This window comes from Astyanax mexicanus, chromosome 5, assembly GCF_023375975.1.
Source record: "Astyanax mexicanus isolate ESR-SI-001 chromosome 5, AstMex3_surface, whole genome shotgun sequence".
NCBI classification, from domain to species: domain Eukaryota; kingdom Metazoa; phylum Chordata; class Actinopteri; order Characiformes; family Acestrorhamphidae; genus Astyanax; species Astyanax mexicanus.
In genome coordinates, this window is record NC_064412.1 from 40,375,474 (window position 1) to 40,395,245 (window position 19,772).

The 19,772-nt window shown below is 41.5% G+C and overlaps 1 protein-coding gene across 4 annotated transcripts in view; it reads right to left on the minus strand.

The window, feature by feature from the left end:
- tanc1a (tetratricopeptide repeat, ankyrin repeat and coiled-coil containing 1a) overlaps positions 1-19,772 on the minus strand; it is a 138,299-nt gene that overhangs the window by 45,557 nt on the left and 72,970 nt on the right. For all 4 annotated transcript variants that reach the window (XM_022675252.2, XM_022675253.2, XM_022675254.2 and 1 more), the window contains 5 exons: positions 19,028-19,247; positions 14,927-15,199; positions 5,944-6,069; positions 4,527-4,811; positions 2,851-2,993 (listed from right to left, as the gene is read on the minus strand). In XM_022675252.2, coding sequence (XP_022530973.2) covers positions 2,851-2,993; positions 4,527-4,811; positions 5,944-6,069; positions 14,927-15,199; positions 19,028-19,247 — 1,047 coding nt within the window. The remainder of the gene's footprint in view (positions 1-2,850; positions 2,994-4,526; positions 4,812-5,943; positions 6,070-14,926; positions 15,200-19,027; positions 19,248-19,772) is intronic.

The following is a 19,772-nucleotide window of genomic DNA, read 5'->3' on the forward strand; positions in this document are numbered from 1 at the left end:
GCATGAATGGCAAGGCGATGTAAATTATGGAAGTTGAAGTGAGGTCTGACAGTAGGTGCAGATGGACGGGACATTCCATTTCTGAAGTTTTTTAAACATTTAATATTCTTTGATCCACAGTGCCACCTGTGTACCAGGAATGCTAATGGTTGTGACAGAAATAATTTGAACCCTGAAAAGGGGTCGAAAAGGGGTAAATTCCAACATTCCAGAATCAGATCACTACTTTTTTTTACATCATATATAGACATATATAGACACACTAACATTACAGATAAATCCTGCAGCTATTGTAGATGCACATTTGAGAGGTGAAGTGGGCTGTGCTTCGCAGATTTCCCGGATTTATTTTCTCGACTTTTGAGGAAAAGTAACCTTAACCTTTATCTCAGACAGATGGGTTCAAATCTCTGCCTTTATATTCTGTTGTGAAGTTACTTGCGGAAACACTCCAGTAGGCAGTGCACAATTTTCCGCTGCTACTGGAGCATCTTAAGCCCCTTAAAGCTGCAGAGCGCACAAACACACAGGCTGCAGTGAGTGGCGCCGCCAGATGGCTGATTAAAAAGGCGTGACTAGGACGCTCAGCAGAGATGAAGCCCAGATGTAGACAGCAAACACGTTCCACACACACACACACACACACACACACACACACACACACACACACACACAGATGAACAGGAGTGAGGTGTCAGAACTGCATGGGAGGTGCTGCTTTTCAGCCAACATTATATTACATTAGAGAAATGGTATCAGTTGAGGTGAGATTTCTTTTGCAGTGTTTGTGAGTGTGTTTGAAAGATTTGAGCAACCAGAGTTCACCTCTCACAGCTTCAGCATTCACAACTTCCTGTGACCTCACTGTAAGGACACAGTTACTAGAAGCTTTTGAGCCTATCAGAAAATACTTACAGTATACACACTGCATTCAGCAGGTCTTTAGTCACTTTTACATCATTTTGTTATGCTGCAGCCTTGTGGTAAAATTTGTTTGTTGGGGAGGCTTCTATCCATCATGTCTAATCAACTCAAATCCACTCCAATCACAGTGTAGAAACAGCTCAAAGAAAAAAAAAATATTTTCTGCCATAGCTACATTTCGGTTGTCTCACAACTTTGCAAAAAAAGTTTCAATTAGTTGTGTTACTTTTGTGTTACTGAGTGCAAAATTATGTGGATACATTCTATGGGATGAGGATGAGGTGGGTTTGTGATTGTCCAACATCCTTACCTCACTAACACAGTTTTAGTCACTGAATGCAATCAAATCCTCACAAAATGATCTAACAGCTAATAGAAACTCTTCTATGCCTGTACAGTAGAGACAGTTACTCCAACAAAAGCAGGATAATCTCTTATAAGTACCCTTGATTTCAATAGAACAGGTGTCCCAACAGCTTTGGCCATAATGTGTATATATTGTTAGTAATGAAATTTTGGGATTGTGTGAAAATCAGATAAAGAGACTTTTCAGGACTATTCTGTCAGTAATAATATGCATGTGAAACTAATGCTGCATTCCATTAGAACTCAGATCAGAATTGCATAAATATATCTTCTGCAACAGAAGGAGCTCTGCAGACACTGCAGGCAGATGGTAGAGTTAGGCAGAGTGAGGTAATGCAAGGTAAAGTGAGGTAGAAAGAGGTAGAGCGACGTAGAGCAAGATAAAGTTAGACAGAAAGAAGTAGAGCGATGTAGAGCAAGCTAAAGTAGGATAGAAAGATAGAAAGAGGGGTAGGGGTGTGCCATATCGTATCGTACACGATAATATCGCCAACATTTTTGAATATCGTCAACGATATCATACCCTGAAATATCGTGCCATAACACTCACCCCTAATTATCACATCAGGGTTCTACTTTTTTGCTGTTTTAAGCAACAGAAAAATTCATACATTTCTCATTTCCTATTATATATCTACTAGATTATATCTGTCCAGTATCATTTATTTTACTTTAATCCTGGATATATGGAGATATTTGGAGTTCTGTTACAAATCTGCTAAAATTCTTGTATTTTTTTTATATCTCAGTTAGAGGTGTGCAATATCATATCCTATACAATAATAAAATGTAAGTTTTGTTGCAGTAGTGTATTTTTTTATTTATTTTGTCACATCGGCAAGAGTATCGTTATCGAGATATTACCATAAAATATCATGATACTATTTTAGGGCCATATCGCCCAGCCCTAGAAAGAGATACAGCGATGTAGCGTGAAATAAAAAGAGCGGGTAGAGCAGGAAAGAGTGAAATAGAAAGAGGTAGAGCTACATAGAACAAGGTAGAGTAAGATAGAAGGAGGTAGAGCAAGGTACAGCAAGGAAGAGTAAGATAAAAAGAGTTAGAGCGACGTAGAGCAAGATAAAGTGAGATAGAACGAGGTAGAGCGATGTAGAGCAAGGTAAAATGAGAGAAGTTTTTTTTTGTTATCAGGACATCTAACACATTATAAATTATCACACTAAATATTTTTTGGTCAGGAGAGGCTTGTTAACCTCAAGCTCAGAAACCAAGAAGTCAGTAATCAAATCAGTAGTGCTTTTTATTTTATTATTACTTTTATCGATAAGTGTCCCATTAAATTAGTTGAACACACAGTATTGCCTGACTTCTACTTATGGATGCATTTTAATGGGGTTTGGATGAACAAAATAATTTATAATGTGTTTTATTAACTGATATCACTAACAATGCTAACCTGTGGCGAGGTAAACAATGATAGTTGATGTCTAAATATTTTAACTGGAATGCAGTTAATGTGGGTGTAATATACAGTTACTCTCAGCCCTATCTGACATCCAAGGTAAATAAAATGCAGCATATGTTGCCATATGTGTGCACCTTGCTGGCCAGACGTTTGACGGCCTCCTCTCTGTGCCGGTGTGTGTCTGGAGTGGGTGGGCAGCTGCTGCTGCGCAGGGGGCTCTGGGCAGGGGGGTTTAGCTGGTTGCCCTGGCTAGGGGGGTCAGCTCCTCTACTCCCACCTGCCATGGACACACACATAAACACACACACACACACACACACACACACACATTAACATTGCACCTGCACAAACATTCGCTACAGTAAATCATGTTAAGGTCAATGTGTCTCTACTGGAAATAACAGAAAGAACATGCAAGGCCATGACCCACAAGGTTAAAGTTAGTAGTGCACAATATACTGACAACCCATAAACTGTACACCAGTAGACTCTAAAGGAGTTGCTAAACAATAACCTCAAAGCAATTCCTTAGTAAATGTATTCATTCTAAGTATAACCTTAATTGCAAAAAAGTTTATATGCTGTTTATGTAAATTAATGTATAAAAAACCATCTCACAGACCCATATTCTATTCACAATAAACAAGGAAACCAAATATCAAATGTTAAAAGTGAAACATATCATATATAACATTTCATTACCATTTCAAAAATAACATTAACTTATTTAGAACTGGATGGAAGCAACACATTTCCAAAAAGCTAGCAAAGTAGGTGTTAATAATAAAAACAGCTGGAATTTACAACTAACTCACATGACTGGGTATAAAAAGAGTCTCTCAGTTTCACCAATCAGCCAAAACTGCATCTAAAGACTGTCCCAACTGATGCTATTATATACTACAGATGGAGAGTGTGAGGAGTCTGTGGAGTGTAAGTAACTTGAGGAGTGTAAAGAGTGTGTAGAGTGTGCGGAGTGTGTGGAGTGTAAAAAGTGTGAGGAGTCTGTGGGGTATGAAACATTTAAGGGGTGTGTATAGTGTGAGGAGTGAGTGAAGTGTTTGGAGTTTGTGGAAGGTGTGGGGTGTAAGCAGTGTGTGAAGAATGGAGAATTTAAGGAGTGTAAGGAGTGTGTGGAATGTGAGAAATTTGAAGAGTTTGTGGAGTGTAAAAAGTGTGTGGAGTGCAAGGCGTGAGTGAAGTGTTTGGAGTTTGGGAAGTGTGTGGAAAGTCTGGGGTATAAGCAGTGTGTGGAGAGTGAGAATCATGTAGAATTTGAGCAGTGTGCGCGGAGTGTGAGGAACGAGAGGCGTGTGACGAGTATGAGAAGTGTGTGAAGTGAGAAATTTGAAGTGTGTGTGGAATGTGGAGTGTGTGAAGTGTAAGGAGTGAGTGAAGTGTTTGGAGTTTGGGAAGTGTGTGGAAAGTGTGGGGTGTAAGCAGTGTGTGAAGACTGTCAAGAATGAAGAATTTAAAGAGTGCAAGGAGTGTGTGGAGTGTTAAAAGTAGGGGGAGTGTGTGGGTTTTGGGGTGTGAATAATGTGGAATTTGAGCAGTGTGCGCAGTGTGTGGGGAACGTGGGGAGTGTGACGAGTATGAGAAGTGTGTAGAATGAGAAATCTGAAGAGTGTTTGGAATGTGGAGTATAAGGAGTCTGTGGAGTGTAAAATGTAAGTGGAGTGTGTGGATGTTGTGGAGTGTAAGCAGTGTGTGGAGAGTGTGAAGTATGTGTAATTTGAGCAGTGTGTGCAGAGTGTGAGGAACGTGAGGAGTGTGGCGAGTGTGAGAAGTGTGTGGAGGTGGCTCTTACTCTTGGGAGAAGCTCCAGGGCTGTTGGAGGCGATCTGTCTCATCCGGCCTCCGTGACAGCTAAGAGCAACCAACCTGGAGATGACTGCTGTTTTTCCAAAGCCTACGCTGCCCACCACAACAGCTCCGCCCCCTGGAACCACCTCACCGACACCCATCAGCACCTCCTCCAAACGCTGGAACAGCCAATCACGGCCCACGAACACAGCGTCAGTGGTGACGCTGGGCACTTCGAACAGCAGGGGTTTCAGCATGATGTCTGCAGGCTTGTATGGAGTGAATCGAGCTGAACCGTTTAAACACAGACACAAATACAGACAGTTACAGGTAGTGGTTTTGATAAAATGTTACATGCAAATGTTTGCTTACCCCTAGATATGTGAGTCAAAAAGATTAACATTAGCTCATCAGGTTTAGCTTCAGCTTTAGCTTTAAATCCCTTAGCTCAAATTGTTTGCTTGCCACTATGCATACTTAATCAGATACAGAGTACATTCATTGCCAAAAAGTAAAAAATAATGCACCCAAACTCATGTAGTTGCATCAGTTATGCAGTTATGTCTCAGGCAGATATGTAAATTATTACAGGTGTGGTCTGATTAGACACTGGATCTTAAACAAGGGTATAAAAGTGCTTCCCCTGCTGCCCTATAAAAAGCATTATTTTTACATTTACATCCTTTAGCTGACACTTTTATCCAAAGTCACTTACATAGTTATTCCTAATACAGAGGTGAACTAATGTAGTGTTGAGAGTCGTGCCCAATGACTCTCATTAGTGTAGCACAGCAGTCACCAATCCCAGTCTCCCACATGATGTGGTAGAGCACAAGCAGGAAGCGGTGTTATCCACTGCACCGCGCTATTTTTGGGTAGTGAACCTTTTGGTGAAAGAACCCTGTCTGCTAGAAATACCTGTATAATGGACTCAAATACAAGATTGCCAGTTACCAGACTTCAAACGGGATGCATTATTGGACTGAGAGAAGCAAGCAGCGAAACTCGGTTCTACTTGGGATTTAACAACAGTTGGATTTGAGTATGGAAGCCTTGTGATGAGAACTTCAGTTCTGCCTTGCTGTGGAGCAACACAGTGCCAAGACAGCTGGTGTGATGATCTGGGGTGTCATTGAATTTGACAGTAGGTTACTCCTAGTAGCGATACAAAGAGCGATGCCAGAGCACTAACAACTTGTATATGTGCAGGACAGCCTGTGGCACGTGTATTGCCCCTTATATCAAAGCTTCCAAAATTAAATTCTAACAAACTCTTTCTTGGTGCATTATTTTGTGCCAGTCAGTGTTTTATAAAATGTTTATAGAAGTTAGCATAAGGTTAGGAAACTAGCATGTGCTTTCCTCCAAGCCACACTGTTCTGTTACTGGTCTCTGGCATCGCTGCAGATGTGTAATGGTACCTTTATTTTCCTGGTTTCGACCGCTGGTGTGAGCCCCATGCCAGGGTCCACGCATGGACGAGCGCATGGGAGCATTCCTCTGCTCATCCAGATACTTTAGCTCCTCCAGTTTAGTACTGCTGGTGGCTGGAGAAAGTAAGAGAGAGAAAAAAGAGAGGGTGATTTTTAAAACACAGTATCATTTTTTAAATTATGAATTACTTTACATGTAAAGATTGATGCCAGACAGTTGTCCATTTAGTGTTGTGTTTAAACCCCACCCAGTACATAGCAGTTTTGTATGGCAGTTTTGTTAGATCCCACTGGTATGACTGGATAAAAAGTATACTATTCCCAGTGTAATAAAGATTACACTGAGAATAATCTTAATCTTGTCCTGTCCTGTGAGCACTGATGGACTAGAGGATGGCCAACACAAACTGTGCAGCCACAGATGAGCTTCTGTCTCTGATTTTACATCTACAAGGTGGAGCAGCTACAGTTATGCTTTATTGGTGTATTGCAATATATTGAATCCAATTGTAACCCCTGTATGGTGATACGTAGTACATCGCCAGGTTCTTCTTAATACACAACCCTATCCTTTAGACTTCAACTAACTGTGACTATGCTTTTGCAGCTCTGACCGTTAAAGAGAAAAAGTTCCTAATGCCCGAGAGAACAACAGCCTAGAAATTAAAGCCTCCAATTAAAGTCCCCCAAGTGCAGAGTGCTCCATAGCCTCAGCACTTCTGAAGCCCAGTGGAGGTATTGTGCTGAACACTGTGTGTAATGTGTGTGTGTGTTCAAAGAGACAGAGAGATAGATAGAGAAAAAAAAGAAGTATAAAGGGATTGTTTTGGAGCAGTGTGTTTGGCTTGCAGTGCCAGCGCAGTGGAGAGATTACAAACACCACTGCTGTGCTGTTACCAGGCAGGCATTCAGGGTCTGCCGCTGCATTCAATAAGCAGGAGATAACACACACATCACCCCACCCCCCCAACATGCCTCCCCCCCATATTCCCACATACGCAATACAATCACTTTGCAAAAGCATATAGAGCACATTCTCCAAGCTACACTCATTCACCCATCCCCTCGTTCCATTCATGTTTTTCGGCTGCACCCCCTCTATCTCTTATCCCCCCTGCGTAATCTAATCTGTCTGAAAGGCGTAATCTGCGCAGATGGATGAGCGTCACGTTGCATTCGTTTGTGGGATATGGAGGGGAGGAGTGTGCTGTGTTGTTGATGTCAGATGGCTGTGTGCAGTCCGCTTAGGGACACATCATGTCTTCTCTGTCTGTTTGTTTTTCTCCCTTCATCTTCTTAAATGGTCTGGCTGCGGGACAGCTACAAGGGGTACAGGGGTCAGAAGTGAAGCCCACCAACTAGAAAAGATGCAGGACCCCTTGCCATGATATGCTATGCAGTTTACAGTTTATAGAAGAAAGAGTCAGGGTTTCAATACAGTGTTTTAACCCCTTAATCTGTAGGCCTGTTATTCAGTTAAGCTATAGTTACTGTATTCAGTCTTATTAACAGACAATTTAGCAGCTCACAATTAAGTTAATATGGTCCTTCAACCAGTGTCCTTAAGTTTTCTGATCCCACACTCTGCTGTGCTATTCCAACAGAGCAATTCTCATTCTCATCCTGCTTCCATCTCAAGAGCTTAGATGCTATCCATGGCCAGCCATCACCAAACCTATCTCCATCTGAAAATTTGTGGAATGCTACCAATACACCACCCTTATCTGCAGGAAAAACTCGAGCTACATGGAATGGATTATCTCAGGACACCATTAGGAACCTCTACAAATTCCTAGGGCTGGGTATCATTTGAAAATTTTGATACCGGGACCGATACGATGCTTTAAATTCGCTACTGATACCCAAGCCATACTTTTTTCGATACCTTTTTCGAAATTGTAAAAATACAAAAAAAACTGAGCTTTTTAAAAATACTTTTTGGGCTGTTTGAATGCACAAAATCTGTTCAGAATTATGTTAAATAACATTGCAACACTGCAGACGGCCCGAGGAAAGTGGTGGGAAATCTCGGCCTAACTTGGCCCGGGTCAGACTTTATTAAGAACAATAATTATTGTTTTTAATATGTTTCCTATGTATATTGCTTTATGCATTTCAGTTTTTGTAAATATTAGCATTACATTGACAAAAATAAATTAAATTATATTAGTGGTGTCAATCACTTAAAAATTAAATATTCTTTTTTTATGCTGCTAGTTCCCTGTATGTTTGAGAGAGGGGCAGTAATAATAGTGTAGTGTGGTTTAGGTCAGGCAGACCAGAGCTTTTTTACTGTATTATGATATCTCAGGAGAGAGAGGAAAGGAAGAAAGAGATAGAGAGAGAGAGAAAGGTAGACAGAGAGAGAGAGGGGTCGAGTTTCATGCAAAGTATCAAAACAGGCACCACATTTTTTTAGACTTCTTGTTACTCAGTAGTACTGAGACATTTTGATCGGTGGCTTTTTGATATTGAATTTTAATACCCAGCCCTATCTATTCCTGTCTGTTGCTTTTCACACGTGTTACACACCACAGCTGTATGTGTAGCTCAAAAAATATTGCTTATATCAGTCTTATTTTCTTTTCCTTATTGTTCCTAGTAGCCTTTATCTTCCTTCTGAACAGCATTGTAATGCTATACTTTCTTCTAGGTGAAAGCACATTTTGTAATGATGTAATGTGTAATATGTAAGCTGTAACTGATGAACTGAACTGCATACAAGTGAGGTAACAGACCTCACAAGTATATAAAAATTAGAAAGAACATATTACATACAGCAAACATATTCCTCTGGAACTCCTTGACAGTGTCTGTGGCGCTGGAGAAGATCAAACCGAAACTTCACGTGAAGCATTGCTCACCACACCCTCATTAGGAGTCCCCCTATCACTAATAATGTCCCAACAGTAGTAGATGGAAGACTAACACATGCCTCCTCTGATACATGTAAAGTCAGACTCTACCTTGTTTAGCCTGTGCTCAGAGGAATGTACTGGATCCCCATATCTCATTCATCAGCCAACAGATGCCTGTGAAGAGGAGAGACAGCACCATCTACCCAACTACAGACAGCGTGGTCAATTGTGCATTCTAAGACTCCAGCTGTTGATGGCCATGTTGGGCATGATCTGGGATTTGAACCGGTGATCCTCTGATCACAGTACCAGCGTCTTAGTTTGCTGGACTACTCACAACCTGAAACTTTAAGACAGAACTTTGAAGAAATAGAAATATCTCCTGACTTTCCTGTACTACTGTATACAATCTGGCCATGAGAAAATGTTTTGACTGCAAGTTTTTTTTCAGCACTGTGCCTCTGTCTAGCTGCAGTGTTTTATGTCATTTTTTAGCTTTTTCTAATTTATGCCTAGTGTTAAAATGCAGAGAAAATTCACACTAAACTGGCAGCTGTGAGCCTCATTATCAATATTTTCGTATTTTCCATTTTTAGTGAGATCCACTTTTATATGCATATGTATGAGGGAGAGAAGTTAATTTAATGTTTTCAATTTACATGAGCCATTAATTGCGTGTCATTTAGGTGTTTATGTACACTACTTTAGATTAACTAGATACTGGGTTCAAATGCACTTAATGACATCTTCCTTTAAAATCTCCTCAGCTTTAACATACCCTAGTATTTGTATTTTTTTCTTTATAATTTTATTTCAAATTTTTACCCATTTTTCCCCAATTTACATAGCCATTTACCCAACCCACTCATTAGGACTCCCCCTATCACTAGCAATGCCCCAACACACCAGGAGGGTGAAGACTAGCACATGCTTCCTCTGATACATGTGAAGTCAGCCACCGCTTCTTTTCAAGCTGCTGCTGATGCAACATTGCCGAGTAGCATCACAGCACGCTTGGAGGAAAGCACAGCGACTCGGTTCCAATACATCAGTTCACAGACGCCCTGTGCTGTGGACATCACACTTTAGTGGTGTGGGGAGAAAGCGCCATCTACCCACCCGGAGGGAGCAGGGCCAATTGTGCTCCTGCTGGGCATCGGCAGCTTGATGGCAAAGCTGCATGAGCGGGGGTTCGGACCTTAGACCACTGGACCACTCGGCACCCAGTATTTGTATTTTATGATTACAGATTGTAGTCCTCTATCTGTTTCTCTGCATAATGTACTATCCTCCTTTTTCCCTGCTCTTCAATGGTCAAAACCACACAGGACCAATACAGAGCAGCAATATCTCAGAAGTGATGGTGGTGTATGAGTTGTTAGTGTGTGTTGTTCTGGTATGAGTGGCTCAGGCACAGCAGTGCTGCTGGAGTTTTTAAACACCTCAGTGTCACTGAGGACTAGATGATCAACAACTGCAACTGTCATGCAGCAACAGATGAGCAGATGAGTGGACAATGGACAATACTGTGTCTGATCCATTTGTTGCAAAGTTCTTTGCATGCCCTGTCTCTAAATCTACTGACTAAGTGAACTATATACAATTAAACAAACACATTAACCTTGGTTCAGACTTTAGTCAGGACTTCCTCAGGTGTGAAAACAGCTTAAAACAGCACAACATACCCCAACAGTTATGAACATACATATTGTTCCATAATATTGTGCACTGGTGAACATTCTACCACACTGTTCTGTCAGTAAAGCATTCAGAATGCCTGACTAACCCTCCTGGCAGGCTCTAACTGCAGCAGGAGGGACGGAAAGCCGCACGTTTTCATGCCTTCCAACAGCAGCAGCAGAATCAGTGAGGCGGTACAGTGAGCGCTCTCCTCTGGGACACTCGCACACTGGGAAGAAGCTCCTGTTCTTTTGCGAGACACACATACAAACACACACACATATACACGTGCATAGATGCAGACAGCTGTAGAGGGACAGCAAATCCCTAAAGCTGTCCTCTTTCGCAAAAAGACACGAAGACGCATCCCTTAAGACAGTTTTAAAAATGAAAGTACGTAAAGGAACATCTACTAAGAGACAAACTCACATTTTACATTTTGTACAAAACAGAAAGAAAACAGCTTCTGGAACATTATTAACCCTCTGACCTCCTTAAGGTTATTATTTGTATCCTGTTATTTAGTCAGTTAAATGACTGTGCCAGCCAGACTGAGTTCCTGGAGAAATAGTCCACAGAAGTAAAGTCTTATTTAGTTTAATGAAAGAAGGCTCTCTAATTACTGTGTGATTTGATTTGAAATGTCTCTAAACTAGAGTTGCACGGTGTACCGAAGGTTCGATTCTTTTTCGATACTACGTCATCACAAACGATTCGGTTCTTTAGCGTTCGATGCTTTCGATACTGTATATAGCCCAGTCACTAGCTTCAAATGAGTCAAATTAGTAGGCGCGATTTGATCCAGTTCATAAGAAAACTGATTCACACCGCAGCAGTCGGTGTGGCAGGATTCAGATAAACTTAGTGTTCTGAACAAATGAATCGATTCACGCGCAAGCCAGCAGAGCAGCAGAGCAGCAGCGAGTGTAGAATGGCGACGGCTAAAATAACAGATGTCTCTCGTCCGCGACTTGTGGACAAAACGGGCGCGAGGAGTGAAGTGTGGGAAAATAGTCTGAGATGTAGGCATCTGTTTTTTATTGATATTTTTATTTTTAAATAAAATAACGAAAACTGAAAGTGAAACTAAACTACTTTATTAGCGCTGTTTTCACTCCCGCAGTTGTACAGCGGGGGGTGTTGTGCCGATTCTGTCCGCGAAGCGGGAGTCGGATTCAGTAGCGGATTCGGCACAAGGGCGGCGGCACCTCGCGCTCCGCGGTGTTAGTTGTAAGCGCTCGCGCTAGCCGCAAAATACGACAGAAAACACTGAGGGAGCTGCAGAATTATGTATGGGACTAGAATATGAGCACGAGGAGATCAAAGAGAACCTTTACCTGTGAGTAGCTCACATCAGAACACGCAAATCTCTCTCACTCTCGCTCTCTCACTCTCTCACTCTTTCTCTGTGTCTCTCTCTCGCACGTGAACGCCTCCGCGTTTGACCTGCAGCACTGTGTTTAGCTGTTCTTAAAAATCATTTTAATTAAATAATAGTTCTATGCTTCTATGTTACAGTGTTATTTAACATAATTCTGATCATATTTCGCTCATTTAGCAGACAAGCACCCTGATCTCTACAAAGAGCTGAGAAGTCGACAGGTTAGTGGAGTTAGTCAAGATACACTCTGTCTGTAGCTTTACTAAGATTTACTAGCGACTGCTAGTAAATCACGTTAACACGGAGAGGAGTGTGCAGGAGTTTTGTTTTGGACCCGTGGTTTTCTCTATTTCTCCATTATCCCATTGGCTGTGAAACATAAACTCAAGATGTTCACGTTTTCGCGTTTCCATCGCAAATCTGTGGTCAGGCACGTAGCCTGCTTGCTCGTTACACTGAACATGGGCTTATTAAAAACGGTAAACGGTTGATTAATAAAACGGAGCAGTGAGTGTTAAAATGAACATAACATTGTAATGTTCTTCTGTCTCTTTATTTTCCTTATTCAGAACTTAACTTCTGCCCGCCCGTCAGGTTCACATAGTCAGGCTACCATTACCTCTGGTTTTAGTTTTTAGGAAGTGTTTAGATAATTATGTTATAGTTAAGGTTATAATAACGAAACTTGTTTTTTGTACAAATGTTTCATTTTAGAATAAAAACGTTTGCACCGATTGTTCAGTGTTCAATCCAGTTCAATAAACATTTTATGTTCAGATATTTTTATTGTTTTTTTTTTCTTCCAAGTATCGTTTTGGTATCGAGAATCGTGATACTACAGTTGGTATCGGTATCGAAGTCAAAATTTTGGTATCGTGACAACCCTACTCTAAACTAGGGCTGTCCCTAACGATTATTTTTTAAACGATTATTCTAACGATTATTTTTTTCGATTAGTCGACTAATCTATTCATTGAGAAACATATTTAAATAATTATTTTACGTTTTAAAGCAAACGATAAATTACTATATTTATATATAATAACAACAACAACAACAACACAAGCCTACTAAACCAAACCCCACACTTATAATCACTTACATGTACAGCACGTTGTTTAGATCTATAACGCTAAAAATGGATAAGCTCCCATACACCACAACCGTGTGTTGCACTGTTTTCTGTGACCGCTAGATTTTGTGACCACTGGCAAGTAGTTCTCAGCAGACCGGTGCACTGGCCGATTCGAAACGTGTTCGTTTCTAATGTTTACCCCGACTGGCCAAAACGGTTCAGTTTAGGGCTGAGGGTAAGGTGTAGGTATAGAAAGCTTCCGTTTTGCCAATGAACGCTCATAACCGTGAGCACTGGTCACAAAATTCCGACGGTGACAGAAAACGGTGTAACACCGCAGCGCCGACGGCGCTAGCTAAAATAACTTAAGGCAGCTAGCTTAGCTAAACACCTGAACTTATGAATAATGCTACTGTTTCTGGAAACTGCGAAATGCCATGCACAAATATAAACCAAAAATGTATAATTTCTGCCTGTGGCAGGTTTAAAACCTTTGGTAGACAGCCTTAAGTCTTTTTAAGGACACCCGCGGAGACCCTGATGTAAACGGTAACTTACTGTGTGACCCTGTTGACATAGTGCTCCTAGATGTTTGCGCTTCAAGTGCTCCTTTTGCACGTATGGCAGAGGACCACATTGTTGCCCTTTTGCGTGAAATGCTCCCAAACTTTAGATGCCCGCTGGCGTTTTTTTGTAGCTGGAGATTGCTCTCCGGAGTCCAAGCTCTCTAGAGCTTAGATTCTCTGCCCGAACCCGGCATGACCCGAGGCCCGCCCGTAAATCCGACCCGGGCTCCAGAAAATAGTCCGAGATGTAGGCGTCTGTTTTTTAATTATATTTTTATTTAAAAAAAAAATAACGAAAACTGAAAGTGAAACTAAACTAATTTATTTATAAGCGCTGTTTTCACTACCGCAGTTCTACAGCGGGGGTGTTGTGCCGATTCTGTCCGCGAAGCGGGAGTCAGATTCAGCAGAGAGTCGGATTCGGCACAAACGCGGCGGCACCCCGCGGTCCGCGGTGTCAGTTGTAAGCGCTCGCGCTAGCCGCAAAATACGGCAGAAAACACTGAGGGAGCTGCAGAATTATGAATGGAGCTCTCACCAGAAAAAGCAAATCTCTCTCTCTCTCTCTGTCTCTCTCTGTGTCTCTCGCACGTGAACTCCTCCGCGTTTGACTTGCAGAACTGTGTTTAGCTGTTCTTAAAAATCATTTTAATTAAATAATAGTTCTATGCTTCTATGTTACCGTGTTAATTAACCTAATTCTGATCATATTTCGCTCATTAAAACAGCCCGAAAACAGCCAGTTGGAATTTTTGGGCCCGATCTAACCTCTAATGCGCTCCACAGGCGCCGCCATGTTTACGACGCGCCGACGCACGTTATGCAAATCGATGTATTTTTGTAATCGATGACGTCGATTATGTCGACGCGTCGCCCCAGCCCTACTCTAAACAACCAAGAATCTACAGAAAGGATGTAACCGCCACCTCCACCACCGTCATGTGCAAAAGATTTACAGCATCTGTGCATGCATTCTAAGTTTGCTTTCCTGTTTTTCACCAATACTGATAATAAGCAAATGTCCACAACATAATAACCACGCATTGTTAAACTATGGTATACTGTGAAACTGGTCCCCACTGCAACCCTACCTTCACCAAAAGTGCTTAGAATTAGGCCAATTACAGAAGGGAATTAATTCCTGAATTATATTAGCTCGTTAAACTACAGACACTGCAAATTCATACAGGGTTAAACCAGCATTATATGAGCTTATTTTGCTCCTGGATTCTTTACAGTTGGGGAGTGTGACATACTTTTACACCACTATCATAAATACAGATTACACTTTGAGCAAAATGTAAATTTTTTGAGTTGTTATTTTAAGGTAAAATTACTACATGCACTAAATTACAGCACCAGCTCAAATTGGGCTTAACACGCAAGTTAGTGTATGTAGTAGTGGACCGACCTGCCACTGAGTTGGGCCGTGGCATGACCAGTGACGTGCTGTGGTAAGTGGCAGGTCCATCTGAAGGCGAGCAGACAGGCGGTGGCCCTGTAGCAGCGACACTCTTAGACTGGACGTCAGCTGCCGCTGGATCGCGGGCAGGTCCTGGACCTGATGGTGGGAGGGCATGAAGACCACTATCCCTCGTGGCTGCTCCACCACCGCTGCTGTCTTTGGCCCACTCCAGACTGGAACCACAGCGCTCTTCATTCTCACTGGAACTGGTGACAGTGGCTGCAGGTGAAGAATGCAATTATGTTATAATTACCACGATCAAAATTAAGGCTTAGATTATTGTAGTTTCAATTGTTAGATTACTAATACATTAATAAAAACAGAAGGATTTCTACACAAAAACACTTACGGTAAAACTCTAACCCCTTAAACTCTGTATGTAAGTACTCACGCTGTCTCATGCTCTCACTCGCGCTGTCTCTCGCTCACTCACTCATGCTGTCTATCATTCATTCACTCGCGCTGTCTCTCGCTCACTCACTCATGCTGTCTATCATTCACTCACTCGGGCTGTCTCTCGCTCACTCACTCATGCTGTCTATCATTCACTCACTCGCGCTGTCTCTCGTTCACTCACTCATGCTGTCTATCATTCACTCACTCGGGCTGTCTCTCGCTCACTCACTCATGCTGTCTATCATTCACTCACTCGTGCTGTCTCTCGCTCACTCACTCATGCTGTCTATCATTCACTCACTCACTCATGCTGTCTATCATTCACTCACTCGGGCTGTCTCTCGCTCACTCACTCATGCTGTCTATCATTCACTCACTCGCGCTGTCTCTCGCTCACTCACTCATGCTGTCTATCATTCACTCACTCACTCATGCTGTCTATCATTCACTCACTCACTCATGCTGTCTATCATTCACTCACTCACTCATATTGTCTCTTGCTTACTCACTTGCACTGTCTCTCACTCACTCATGCTGTCTCTCACTCACTCTGTCTCAAACTTACTCACTGACTCGCGCTGTCTCTTGCTTACACACTCCTGCTGTCTCTCGCTTACTCACTTGCGCTGTCTCTTGCCTACACACTCACGCTGTCTCTCGCTCACTCGCTCATGCTGTCTCTCACTCACTTACTTGCACTGTCTCTTGCTTACACACTCGCTCTTTCTCTCGCTCACTCACTCATGCTGTCTCTCACTCACTCACTTGTGCCGTCTCTCATTCACTCACTCACTCATGCTGTCTCTCGCTTAAAAAGAACTGAAATGCATCCTGCAGGATGATAAGGGAAAAATATTTGTAGTGTGGTTTTTATTCTTAATAAAGAGCCACAAACATGCTTATTTTTTATTGTTCCAAGAAGTTCCAAAAAGATGGTAGCCTCTCATGGTGAAAGTATAATAATTAGATTACTCATGTTTGATGGTAAATAAATACGATGTGTGAGAATATTTATCGCTTTTGTATTTTTTGGTTGGATATCGATATTCTTTTTTTTTTTAAACAATCCCTGCCCTAGTCTTAGGAGCTCAACTGCACAGTTCTTGAATAATTCACAGAAGTCTGTGCATTAGGACTAAAAACAGAATAAAAAACAAGGCTTTCAGAAATTAACAAGCAAGTGGTTATCTCCATTGCCCTTTATCAGTCCCTCATAGCAAAGCCTCTTGGAATGATGGCCCAGAAGTGGCCGTCATTTATATTTTTAATAATTTACATTATATGACGAATAAAACAGTATTTGACATAAACTGTACCATTTAGCGTAATTATTGAAATAAAAATACAGCACTCATTTTTAAACACATGATAGTAGTTTTAATAAATCTCATCCAACCCTGTCAGATCTGACCCCCCACTCCACCAGTTTAACAACTAGGTCTAGTTTATAGCAACCACATCTCGGCCATCATTCCAAGAAGCTTCTGGGCCACTAAAAAACCCAGATGGGGCCTAGATCCGGGTCTATGAAAACATTAATATCAGAGCTACTTGATACAATATTGCCAGTACAGGTATATTGGAATTGAAGTTGAGAGAGGACTGAAGAGAAGAGAAGAACACAGTGAGAGAGAGAGGAGCAGGAGGAGGGGCCGCAGATGAGAGAAAAAGGACAAAGTCAGAGGAAGAAAAGGACAGATAGTAGAGGACAGGAAAAAATAGTTACACATCAATTAACCCTTTAAAATCCTGGCTTATGATACGCATTCACACATTTATGACCACCTCCTCATTTCTCCTGTTTCTGCACTCACTGTCCATGTTATCAGCTCCACTGATTATATAAGAAACTTTGTAGTTCTATGATTACAGACTGTAGTCCTTCTGAATTTTCTGCAACACTGAAGTAGATCAGATAGCAGTGCTTGCTGGAGTTTTTAAACACTGTTTTCACTCACTGTCCACTCCTTCCTAGCTGTTCCACCTTGTAGAACTAAGGTCAGAGACAGAAGCTCAACTGCACAGTTTGTGTTGGTCATCCTCTAGTTCTTTAACAGTGGGCACAGGGTGCTGCCCACAGTACCCTGCCTACATTACATTGCTGGCTGGATATTTCTGGTTGGTGGACTTTCTCAGTCCAGGAGTGATAATGTGGTGTTTAAAAACTCCAGCTGCACTGCTGTATCGGATCCACTCATACCAGAACAATACACTGCAGTCATTGCAGTGCTGAGAATGAGCCAACATTTAAATAAAATCTGCCCTTGTGGTGGTCCTGTGGGGCCCAGATGAACAGGATAAAGGGAGAATAATAGGGTACGCATATCCTGAAGCCTGAGGTGGAAGAAGGAAAAGGCCTAAAGTTTTTTCTCTTCCTCCCAATCTAACATTCAATAAATTCCTTCTTTATTCGATTATTTTAATAACATAATTTATTTAATTTTTTTTATTCTTGCAAAACTTCTTAAAAAAAGTTCTAAGTGCTGCAAATAGGTGCAAACAGGCACATTATATTAAGAGTTAAACATTAACCCGTCAACCTTTATTAGTAACTAAATCCTTAGTTCTAAAGTCAGAAAAGCAAATGAATGTTTGCTTTGGAAACTTGTCTCTTTTTGTCCTTTTCTTACTGCATCCAAATAAAAAGCACTATTTTTGGGTTAAAAGAAAAAAAGCACTGGTGTCCTACTTCAAGAAAACTCAGGCAGACCTGAAATAAAGACAAGACCGTCCCAGTTTCACCAGAGCACACCTCCAGGATATTACAGTTACCAGCATCCGCAAAAACAGCTCAAGCTTTGACATGAATAGGCTCTATTTTACTAAGGGAACACAAGAACACAACAAATGGAGAAATTCCTCACGTGCTCTGAATCACATATAGAACAATCATGTGTGCATTTGTATGTGGGATACGTATCAGATTGCAGTTATTGGCAATACACAGCTCTATTAACTAAACTGCAAAATAAACACTTAACAGGGATGTCCAAACTTTTACTGAGCTGTATGCGTTTGCAATATATGGCAAGATTTATACATACAATTGTCTGTTTTATACTATGACAGTTTTACTAAAATGCATAGTGTATAACGTATAGTGATTCGTTTTTGTCAATACACAGCCCATAATTATTTCAATTGCAAAATAAATTAAAAAAGCATTTCAACAAGGATGTGTACATACATAAAGGGAGACTAAAAATTAACATTAAGTATGTTATTTGTCATGTAATGCAATGTAATGAAGCACAGCCTTACATAACACAACATAATCTAGATAGTAGTGTTGTACTCTCTCTCCAGATGCCACCGTTTGATTATATGAAAAAAAGTCATTTTCTATTACTTTTTTTTGTATTTTTTTCCAAAATGTAACACAAAGAATGTTGCTCATGTTTGACCGGTCATGAAAAATGAAATTCATTACTATTGCACATATGAACATTGTAAAAACAATGCTAAAATGATACATTGTGCAGCCTTTCATGTGAAACAGTGCAGCAGATCTTAACTTAACTCTATAACCCACAATTTTTTTTTTTGTCAGCAGCTTCACCATTTTAAGATGCAAGCATTGTGATGTAATGTGGCTTTTAAGAAACAGACTCAAGTGTGGTACATTGGTGCGTGCATGTGGGTCAGTCTTACCGATGATGCCGCTGTCCTTGCTCTCCAGTGTAGAGCTGGGTGTGGTGGTGGTAGTGGTGGTGCTTGCAGGGGTGATGCATGGTCCAGGGTGGCAGGGAGAGGGTCTCTCTGCAGAGCCAGAGCTGAGGGGTAAACTGGAGCAGGGGCTTTCAGCACTGGGAGATGCTGTACTGCTGGTCAGGGTGGAGCATGGACTCGCCCCCTGACTGCTGACCGTACACTACAGAAAAAAAATAGAGAGGAGAAGAAAGAGAGGAAAAACAGAAGGATTAGTAGAATGGCACAGCCGTATAACATTTTTCAATCAATTATAACGTAAATATAGTTGTGGTCAGAGGTTTACATATGAAGGTTCTGAGTGGTCAAGTGCTGCCACTGTGATCGGGAGATTGCTGGTTCGAAAATACCATTCATGTAGCTTGCCTGAGAGAGCACAATTGCCTTGCTCTCTCTGGGTGGGTAGATGGCACTCTTTCCCCTCATCACTCCAAAGGGTGATGTTGCTCAGTACAAGGCATCTGTGAGCTGATGTATCGGAATCAAGTCGCTGAGCTTTACTCCAAATGTGCTGGGATGCTACTCGGCAATGCTGCATCAGCAGAAGTTCGAAAAGAGGTGGTGGCTGACTTCACATGTATTGGAGGAGACATGTGCTAGTCTTCACCCTCTTGGTGTTGGGGCATCACTAGAGATAGGGTGTTGGGTAATTGGCCTTGTAAATTAGGAAGAAAATGGGCTTAAAAAA